We start from the raw sequence: 11,084 nt of genomic DNA, 5'->3' as shown, positions 1-11,084 counted from the left end.
TGGCTACTTTTTTGTTATAGTTTACCCGAGTGCCGGAGCCGGTGCCAGGGCCGCTAGTGTTTTATATTAATTTCTTCGAGATCTGGCAATGGCGACCGCCTTTCCTATATTCATCGTGTCGTACTATCCCATGATTATTCTGCAACGCATCGTCAGCCGTCAGCTTATCTGCGACATTGTCTTCTGTCTCCCGCGGCGGCGTCACGCGTCACGTAATGTCTGTTGCATACTGACAACGACTAGTTTTCATAGAAATTGTTCGCGATCTGATAATCGTACTACGTTTTTTAACTATTGCTAATCATGTACTGCTGGTTGCGCGTTTGTTCAAAATCAGCAGGTATTGTGTAGATTACTCGTATTTCCGTGTGAATTTTTAATTCAATGGAATTATGTACCTACCTAGCGTCTACAAATTTAAATACCTACATAGTTATTTTTAACCTGCACTTTTTCTACGCAAAATGGTCAGCTCAGTTGAACAGTTCGTACGAGAACGGTAGCGCAGCAACGAGCACTGGCTGTTGGTGACGGTCCTCTCGGCGCCCTTTAGTTTCGCTATTTCATTCTTATTTTGGGATCTTTAAATTTTTACATATTATAAAACAAAGTCCTCTATCGCGTCTGTCTGTCGGTTCGCGATAAACTCAAAAACGACTACACGGATTTTCATGCTGTTTTCACCAATAGATAGTGTGACTCCTGAGGAAGATTTAGGGGTAGGTATAATTTATTATGATTTTACCCGACCGAAGCCGGGACGGGCCGCTAGTTGTTTGTACGATTTATAATTATATGTAACTAGTTATTGTATGGCTGGTTAGCATAACGCTTCCATCTAAACTTTTAAAAAACATGCTTATTTTTCCCGTCAGCATAAAAATAGGTACCAAGCCGATTGACTTCGACGTTATGAAATACTTAATTTTAGTTGGAGCCTGAGGTCTTCATATTCAGTCTTCTGATACAGGTCGTGAATGTGCTGAAATAAAGCTTAACTCCGATTGCGTCACGCACGCGCAGCGCGCACGCTTAGACCTAGTCAACAACTAGTTGCCCTCATGTTTGCTGTCCCCTAGCCCGAGCAAGGCGTCACTTGTACTTATAACAACTACAAACTTGCATTAAATAAATGTGAAATCTGAAATCATTTTCAGATTTTCTCCCGCGTGCTCTAAATTGTGAAATGAGCCTGTCTGTTTGCGTGTGAAATAACTAGGTGTTTCTATGAAGACCTCTGCTTCGGTTAGTTTCAGGTAATGTCAAGCCATTATTAATGTAGACTAAGAGGAAATTTAGTTGAAATCGAACGAAAATATTATCACAATTAGTTTTTGTGACTTTTATGTATAGTCGAATAGGTATCTGCGCTCTTAAATTATGATGTACCTAACTATTATTAATTATTAATGAAATTATAACTAGTTACTGTCACTATTCTCTCATCTGGAGAGTCCTATACGACTTGTTTTCCGGTTTCATGTGTGGCATTGCTAGCTATGTACCATTTTGCTTGTTAATACTAGACAAGTATATACAAAAGTTAGACAAGTACCTATGTATTTCTCAATGCCAGTGTGCAGCGGAACTCATCCTCTAATTAAGTGCTCGTGTTTTGGTCAACTTTTTCTCGTAAGTTTGACCGCAGATTGTGAACGATGCTCAGGCGAAGGTCTAGCGGAGGAGGGGCGAGGTCCGCTCTTAAGCCGTGGCCGGCCGCTGATGCAATTTGTTGACGTCGGGCCAGCGCGCGGGGCGTTGGTGAACTGTGCTGTGAAGTGAGAGTGACTCGACGGTGAACTCGGCGGAGGATGAGGGCGGCTCTGCTGGTGTGCTGGATAGGTGGGTCAAACAAGCGCGGCCTCGTGTTCGATTCCCGGTGGATTTATATGTGGACCTCCCGAATTCAATATTGGGCGTAGGTACTCTTAGGATCGAAATAGATTGATAGTGCGGATCTAGGAAAGGTAATTTACTTTCTTTACTGTACTGTACCGTACGTACAGTACTTGATAAATGAAGTTACAATACAAGAGGTTGTTCAGCACAATTACCTCAACCACCTATTTAACCTATTTCGAGTTCCATTGTTGTAATTTTATTTTATCAATTTCACTGAAAGAAAATAGGCGTTTTTAAATATTTTCTCAACCACTTATCATTTCAAGTAGGCACTTACCCGGGTGACGCACGTAAATGTAGAATCTTTGTGATGAGTCCCCAGCAGGAAGCTTCGCAGGCCTCGCGAACGCTGTTCCAGAACATCGATAACGTTACGAACATCGTCTGTGGAATAAAATCAATTGTAGACGCTTTAGTTAAACGGTTTGTGTCGACAAACTGTACGCAACTAGTCATTATAATTAATTATCTGTGTGTAAATTGATTTTGAAAGTAAACTATTAATTTTTTTGAGCTCGTTTCATAACTTTAGTTCATTGTTTGGTTTTAGAGTTTTCGAAGGCTTACTTGATAAAAATATATTTGTGAATGATGGCCTTCTCAGTGCTTGTTTTACATATGTATCATTAACCATATCCATAAAATGTATAATCTTCAGACTAAATGGTAGGAAGAATTACAACATTTTATTTAGATATGCAAATAAACCTGTTAATCGCCATTTGTGAATTATGGGTTTGTCAGTTAGTTCGATGTTTTTGTTTAATTTTAGATTTTCAATTAACATGTTAGACATAACTAGGAGTGGGGCAAGCAAGTAAAGGATAGTATACTTAGAGTCATAAAAGGCAAGAAGAAATATATTTCTGCAGGTATTTCTTGTTTGTAATTTTACCGTAATTCTACACCGACCTCGAATACCTATATTTTAGAGATTGATGTGAAGTTATGGGGGACCGTAAGTGCGTTTGTCCACCGCCGCCGTCACCGTCACGTCACCGAGAACGAGATGACGGCGCCGAAGTAGCGGTACATACATTTACTTAGCCGCGCGTCCACCGCACATCCGTCACCCGCGCGCCGTCATCCCGGCCGTAGAAATTGCGAGTAGATCGGCGTGACCGCTAGAACGTGGCCCGAGATTTTGACGGGCGATGTGCCGGCAATACAAAACACGTATGAATTTGTCCACACACTGCCGTCGCCGTCGCACCGTACACAGCTATTATTATAATCGGTCGCGGTGGACAAACGATCGCCGTTACGTCATATTGAACTTGGCCCTAAATAATCTCGTTCTCGGTGACGGTCGGTGACGGCGGCGGTGGATAAACGCCCTAAGGAGCGTGTACAGTTTACTGTTGTACCTACTAGGTACTCCCGTGGGAAATAAGCTTTATTGCGATATCTTGTAATTTGTGGTAAAATCTCAATTTGCTGTCCAGGAGCGGCGTGCGCGGTGGTTGGCAACGAGTCTGGTAACCCATCCCCTGCAAGACGCGGCCGCGTGCGCTTCACTCGACGGACTCTTAATGAGCGCTGGTCGCAAACTATAACAGGTCTCCATCATGCAATCATTGTGATATGTTAATCCCTATGTCATAGTTAAACAATATAAATTTCATAGTTAAGCAATAGTTTTTGTTATTTCTTCAAACTTTCATCCACTGTACTCGCGATCTATTAAGTAAAACTACTCTGTCACCAAAACTAATATTTACGTAATTATTAGTATTCCTCTAATATTTAAGTAAATTATGGTAAATAATCGTTGTCTTCTTCAGATTTGCTCGCAGACGCCAACCGTCGCAGTTCCCTGTCAGACAGTTCGTTGAGAGTGCAGCTACCAATTGGTGAGAATAACTTTCATAACTTATGTAATTAGTTATTTTGGTAATTGCGTTCGGTATTTTTCATTAGTAATCGTGAGCAGGTGCTGGAGGCGAGCCCCTCCCGGTGCTGCTGCTCCCGGTGCCGGTGCCTGACTACGGCGGGAGAACAAATCAACACATCCAAACACGTGAGTGTTTTTCGTGGTTAAAGTTTGTACCTACTAAATGTTCGGGGCAAAGATTGTAATTCTCAATACTCACTTCGTTATAGGCATAATAAATAAAATTTCATTGACGCTAAAATAATTCAGTACATTAAGTACCTATTATGTAACAACCGTTTCGAAGACGCAGCTGCATTAATATTCAGATATATTTGAAGGAGAACATTGATATAGCTACTTAAATAAAAGTCGACTTTTCAAATGTAATGTATAAATAATAATAAATAAATAAATAAATAAATATATCAGGACAAATCACACAGATTGAGCTAGCCCCAAAGTAAGTTCGAGACTTGTGTTATGGGATACTAACTCAACGATACTATATTTTATAACAAATACATATATAGATAAACATCCAAGACCCGGGATAGTCAGAAAAAGTATGCATATAGTAATGTGTTTTTAACTACTTCAGAAACGCATTATATATATATACGGCAGTGATATTTTTATATATTTATAGAGACAGAGACAAGGTTTGGTCAGTCGGATCAACAGGAGAGCCAGGATGAGACACAACGCGGCCGGACGGAGGGGCCGCGTCCGGCGCCGGCCAGCCGCGACCCGTTCCCAGACGTGCCGTCCGGCCCAGACGGACAGTACCGGCCTTCCTCTCCCGTGCGCTTCCAGCCCGAGTACCATTCCTATGATGACACACCTCCGGAAATGTCATTGGGTACCTAACTGCAGTTTGAAAACTACATTTAGAATTGTATAAGCTGCAATTCTATCTGATATAACATTAGTAAAATAAGTAGGAAAGAATTTAAAGGAAAAACTTGGTATGAAACATCATTATTATATCACTTTCACGATGCCGAAATCATTGAAAGGAATCAATATTGTTTAATTAACTAACTACTTAATCAACAACACAAGTGCCTCCGTTGTATTGTTGATTAGTTAGATAGTATGAGACTGTGGCTTTGCTATTAATCCCAAGTTCAGACAATAGAGTACATAATTACAGGTGTGACGTCAGAGCATCTGATAGAGCTGTTCCAAGCACAGCAACCTCGCAACCCATCATTGCCTCCAGTATTACTCCCCGACTCCCCTCCACCTGGCGAGCCCAGTTACCCGTTCCGGTTTCGGCGCCAGGCCGGGCCTGCGCCGCCTCCGGGCCGGCAGCCGCCGCCGCTGCGCTTCTCGCGCTCCGTCATGCTGCGCGGGGAACTCACAGTGAACAAGGCTGACTACAGCGAGCCATACACTGCTTGGTAACCTTTTTTCAACATGTTTTGTCTAATTCTGGCATCTAAATAAATATTTTATCACTGATTCTAAAATTCAATTGCCACCTCTAATGTGAAATGTTTATTGATAATATCTAGGTACGATGCGAACACGGGGTCGTCCCGAGTGGACGTGCACGGCGGCAGCTCTAGCATCTTCCGCAGCTTCGGCGCTAACGGCGTCGTCCAGAGAGTACTGGTGAGATTTGCTCTTTTTTATTTAACTGTAACTGAGTAGGTATCACTAGTAGAAAATATAGATAAAAACATAAGAAAAAAAAACATAGCCGTTGTAGAGATTGATGATGATTGAGTTTGTAAATAAATTATTTATTAGAATCAATTCAATTCATTTTTCATGCAAACTCATACATAACAAAATACGCGTGCAATTGAACTGAACATGCGCATTGAGTGTAGCAATACGAGTTCTGAGTTGAATTCTTTGATCTGGATCTCAAGAAGTACATAAGTGATGCCACTAAATTAGGCGACATTTGTGCCTCTTCTTAGTCTAGTGTAACCCGGTCGGAGGACAACGAGCAGGGCACGCGGCGCTGCACAGTGATGCAGGACCGCGCGACCTCGCCCGCCGACCGCGCCGTGCCCGCGCTGCCCGACCTCGAGAAGTTCTCTTTCGCAGGTGAGTTCTGACGACGGATGTTTACAAGTTTCTTAGTTTCTAGACTTAAATATACACATATAATAACATTGGGTCAAAGCTTTGGACATGATGTCGATTCACACGAGATTAAAAGACATAGGAGAATATCAGCTGAAACTTTCGTAAATTATTTAATGATATGAACATACTAAAATATAAAATCTTGAAAATAGTTAATTTCGGTTCCTCAAGAGAGCAAATTTTTTATTTCTATGAACTCTGCGAGATATGACGATCGTATGTTCTTACTTGTAGGCTATGTGGAGGAATCCAACGGGCAAGTAGAGCGCTGGACGCACACGCAGAGCGGCGGCGCGGGCGAGCTGGGCGCGGCGCCGGGCGAGGCGCTCACGTTCCGCCACGAGCTGCTGGCTACGCGCGCGCCCGGCGGTGACGCCGTGCCGCTCAAGTCAGTATTCCATATATTGCTGCTCATTTGTCAAGTCATTTAAGTAATTAATATGAGATTGTTTCCTAATCGTTTGTCTACCAGATGTTTGTGATCATCGCAAACATGTAAACCGTAACCGTACGTTTCAGTATTAGTAAATAAATACTGTCTTTCTTTCATTCAATGACAATAGCCATGATAGACGAAGAACACGAACAAGATATAGAGGTATAAACCTTTCTTGTTCGTGTTTATCTTAGGTACAATTACAAGTAACACATAACTTGCAGATATAATGTGGCGGTGGACAGTTCAACTCTGGGTCCAAACAGCGACTCGTACGAGCACCGCTACCTGGAGACCCGCGACGTGCAACCTGACCCCAACTATCTCAACATCGATGTTGGTACGACTCTATTTTACTAGTCTTTGACTGGCATCTTTCACAACAACACCTAAATCCATACATGAAAATGTATATAACTTAAAGCAATACTTATTTTGGGGAAGTTACCTTAACGATGTGGTTTGATTATTGAAAGTCACCGATAACTGAATATAAATCAGACCTTTTATTTCTTGATAAACTTGAATTTGATTAATATGAATTTGATGAGTATCTGCGGCACGCTTGCTGGCCGGTAATGTGCGAACTGATTTTATTATAATTACATAGAAATCGCGCTTACTGCGATTTTGATGACTTAATATAATGTACGTGCTCGTACACTTATCATGGTGAAATATGGTTAAATATTGTAATTGTAACTACTTTGTAATGTGATCAGGTCGTGAATGCGGATCTGTGGAGAAAACCAATAGCATGCACCTAGTGGACTCTCTACAGGAATTCACCATGCTGGTACGACCCTCTCGCTTCGTGGATGCTTTTAAGAAGTAAGGCTTTAAAAATAAGAATGAATGAATGAATGAATGATAATTTACTTGTGTTTGACATGGAAACTGGAAACTGGAAACTTTCATGGAATTTTTGTAAAGTGTAGCTAAGGAAATTTAAATTATCCATAATCTGTCTGTCTACAGTTTTACTGACAAGTTCAGCCGCAAATATCTGGATCCTGCAGAAGAGGCGTTGCGCAAGAACCTATTGATGCAGAACGTGCGGTTCGTGGAATCCGCCAACCGGCAGGGCGGGTTCGCGCAGCTGGCCGTCAACTGGCTGTCCGACCGGCTCGAGGCCGAGCTGGACACGTTGCTGGGCATCGCGCAGAGCGCGGCCGGCCTGCTCGACGCCGAGCGCTTCCCGTACTCGCGCGGCGAGGCGCGCCGGCTCGAGGACCGCCTGCCAAGGGAGTTCGACTGGAGACAACACGGAGGCGTCACGCATGTGCGATGTGGGTGTCTCTCTTATATAAACACGAGGTTTATTGATCTTACAATAACATGAATACTCATTGTAAACTAGAGAGTATGAATCGTTTCATGACTTCTGGCAGGCTTTTGCCAGTTTTCGAAACCAGAAAGTTGAATCTGAAATATCAAATAAAATTTTACCCATATTCCGTCTATGTGCTCCAGACCAAGGCAATTGCCCGGCGTGCTGGGCGTTCTCGGTGGTGGCGGCGGTGGAGGGCGCGCTATTCGTACGCTCGGGGCAGCTGGTGGCGCTCAGCGACAAGTGTCTGTTGGACTGCGGCCACAAGCCCGGTAAGGAGACGTGCAGCCCCACCTGGCTCGACTCGCCCTACGCCCACATCCAGAACCGGGGCATTGTGGCCCTCGCTGACTACCCACCTTACAAGCCGCAGGTACCAATTGTCTTTTTATTTTAACTATAACTTTGAGCAGAGAGAAAGGCTTGAGATTAAAGCAGACTATATATTTACATATTTGTCTTTGTTAACGTATAAAAATAATAAGTAGGTTCGTTTAAAGCTAATTTAAAAGAAAACATCGCACTGTCCTAACTACTTAAAAAACATACTGTACCATATGTGCTGTGTGTAAAAAAAACATAGCGAGTACATCCAGCAATTATTCCGTTCGCCAGGTGGAGCAGTGCCGCGACGACCGCGTGGATCCCGTCACCTTCATCAGCGCGTACGTCAACGTCACTAGCAACAGCATCCCGTCGCTCAAGGTTATCTCTTATCCTAACACAAATTATTTTCTTAATATTAAAGAATTTTATTCTGTAGTAGGTAGTTATTCTTAACTCAATATTAAAGGTGGTGGATTCAAGAACAATGTCATTGTAAAACTAATCGTTGTCCGCAGCTCAAGCCTGACATTTTGTCTCGTTTCTTCCCCATATTTTTCTTGTATGAGCGAAACGAAAGATAAAAAATTAACGAATGACAAAGATATGAAGGGGTTTAGTTGTCTCTAACAGCAATTCCATGCTTTTTCGTGAAAAAAGGAAAAAATAAACAAACTCACTTACAGTATGGGTATTGTTTCCCCAGGTAGCGATTCGGAAACACGGCCCCACCGTGGTCCTAGTTGACGGCAAATGCAAGAGCTTCCAGTACTACAAATCAGGAGTTCTACTCGACTACCGATGGTAATAAGTAACACAAAGCCTATTTCACCGTTTTATTAAGTATATTAAAAACTTTACATAACTCGTAATTTATCTTGTTCAGCATTCGTGAGCTGAAGAAGCTGAACCACGCAGTGACGGCAGTGGGATGGGGCCAACGATTGGCGACACATTTCATCCTGAAAAACTCGTGGGCTGCGTCTTATGGCGAGGGCGGGTACGTGCGCGTGCACGCGGCATCCAACACGTGCGGCGTGCTCACCAGCCCCACCTACCCGCGCATCGAGGACAGCGACGTCCACCGGCTGCCCGCCAACGGCGCCGCGCCGCTGCCCGACGAGCAGACCGGTGGCGACCAGCTGTAGTGCGCAGTCAAACAAGCCACTTTGATTATTTTTCTAACCGCTGTAATTACACCAATTATTTAACACGACTACAAAATGGCAGCGTTAACAGGTTATACACGTAGATAGATACTTAATAAAAAGGATTGTTTAAAGTTGAAAGTTGTGCTCTGAATTCCAATGCTAGTCAAGGCCTTGCCTACACTCTATGGTAAGAAGTACTCAATGAATATTATTTTATTGCGCCATTAAAAAATGTTGCAATTTATTTGTAAAATACTCAACTATAAATTCTCAATAACTCTCTAATTTAGTTGTATGAACTTTGTCAACTGTACGTTAGTTATATGAGAAATAAATGAAAGACCTATTAAACTTTGTTTTTTTTTTTTACACAAAGTTAACCTTTATTACATTTGAAGACCTTCATTGCGTGGCATTTGTCTGCAATTCTAGGTGTGTTTCTGTAATTGTGTTCATCACAAATACAGAAACTAACTTGCTTCGTGTGTGGGCCGTTGAGTATTATCCATTTAATCAGTTACTTTGTGCAAGTATTATATTACAATATCGAAATTTAAAATCTTTATTCTTAAAACGCTCACGCTTAAAATTATTAAAGTTGCAACATGTAATATAACTCCAAGTGGAAAATAACTAGTAGAAAAAAATAACTAGTAGTAATGGATTAAAATTAAATTATGTACATTTATTTACGCCTACATTTGTTAATTCATATATAGTTTGTTGTGCCGCTTCATCTGCACCTGCGCTTTGGAAGTGGGCTTTAGACTTGGTTGGTTGGTTGGTTGGTTGGTTGGTTGGTTGGTTGGTTGGTTGGTTGGTTGGTTGGTTGGTTGGTTGGTTGGTTGGTTGGTTGGTTGGTTGGTTGGTTGGTTGGTTGGTTGGTTGGTTGGTTGGTTGGTTGGTTGGTTGGTTGGTTGGTTGGTTGGTTGGTTGGTTGGTTGGTTGGTTGGTTGGTTGGTTGGTTGGTTGGTTGGTTGGTTGGTTGGTTGGTTGGTTGGTTGGTTGGTTGGTTGGTTGGTTGGTTGGTTGGTTGGTTGGTTGGTTGGTTGGTTGGTTGGTTGGTTGGTTGGTTGGTTGGTTGGTTGGTTGGTTGGTTGGTTGGTTGGTTGGTTGGTTGGTTGGTTGGTTGGTTGGTTGGTTGGTTGGTTGGTTGGTTGGTTGGTTGGTTGGTTGGTTGGTTGGTTGGTTGGTTGGTTGGTTGGTTGGTTGGTTGGTTGGTTGGTTGGTTGGTTGGTTGGTTGGTTGGTTGGTTGGTTGGTTGGTTGGTTGGTTGGTTGGTTGGTTGGTTGGTTGGTTGGTTGGTTGGTTGGTTGGTTGGTTGGTTGGTTGGTTGGTTGGTTGGTTGGTTGGTTGGTTGGTTGGTTGGTTGGTTGGTTGGTTGGTTGGTTGGTTGGTTGGTTGGTTGGTTGGTTGGTTGGTTGGTTGGTTGGTTGGTTGGTTGGTTGGTTGGTTGGTTGGTTGGTTGGTTGGTTGGTTGGTTGGTTGGTTGGTTGGTTGGTTGGTTGGTTGGTTGGTTGGTTGGTTGGTTGGTTGGTTGGTTGGTTGGTTGGTTGGTTGGTTGGTTGGTTGGTTGGTTGGTTGGTTGGTTGGTTGGTTGGTTGGTTGGTTGGTTGGTTGGTTGGTTGGTTGGTTGGTTGGTTGGTTGGTTGGTTGGTTGGTTGGTTGGTTGGTTGGTTGGTTGGTTGGTTGGTTGGTTGGTTGGTTGGTTGGTTGGTTGGTTGGTTGGTTGGTTGGTTGGTTGGTTGGTTGGTTGGTTGGTTGGTTGGTTGGTTGGTTGGTTGGTTGGTTGGTTGGTTGGTTGGTTGGTTGGTTGGTTGGTTGGTTGGTTGGTTGGTTGGTTGGTTGGTTGGTTGGTTGGTTGGTTGGTTGGTTGGTTGGTTGGTTGGTTGGTTGGTTGGTTGGTTGGTTGGTTGGTTGGTTGGTTGGTTGGTTGGTTGGTTGGTTGGTTGGTTGGTTGGT

At 43.0% G+C, this 11,084-nt stretch overlaps 1 protein-coding gene across 1 annotated transcript; it reads left to right on the top strand.

The window, feature by feature from the left end:
* The first annotated feature begins 1,122 nt into the window (after nucleotides 1-1,122).
* On the top strand, nucleotides 1,123-9,473 carry LOC128679869 (uncharacterized). Its single transcript, XM_053762347.2, has 17 exons — nucleotides 1,123-1,256; nucleotides 1,667-1,842; nucleotides 3,348-3,461; nucleotides 3,687-3,755; nucleotides 3,836-3,922; nucleotides 4,425-4,637; nucleotides 4,932-5,181; nucleotides 5,296-5,395; nucleotides 5,710-5,839; nucleotides 6,116-6,269; nucleotides 6,542-6,657; nucleotides 7,040-7,148; nucleotides 7,296-7,606; nucleotides 7,791-8,020; nucleotides 8,263-8,352; nucleotides 8,678-8,775; nucleotides 8,858-9,473. Exons 2-17 carry the CDS (start codon nucleotides 1,812-1,814, stop codon nucleotides 9,117-9,119), a joined length of 2,364 nt encoding a protein of 787 aa, XP_053618322.1. The 5' UTR covers nucleotides 1,123-1,256; nucleotides 1,667-1,811; the 3' UTR covers nucleotides 9,120-9,473.
* The last annotated feature ends 1,611 nt before the right edge of the window (nucleotides 9,474-11,084 follow it).

Source organism: Plodia interpunctella, chromosome 22, assembly GCF_027563975.2.
Source record: "Plodia interpunctella isolate USDA-ARS_2022_Savannah chromosome 22, ilPloInte3.2, whole genome shotgun sequence".
Classification (NCBI taxonomy): Eukaryota; Metazoa; Arthropoda; class Insecta; order Lepidoptera; family Pyralidae; genus Plodia; species Plodia interpunctella.
This window is presented reverse-complemented; position numbering and strand designations above follow the sequence as displayed.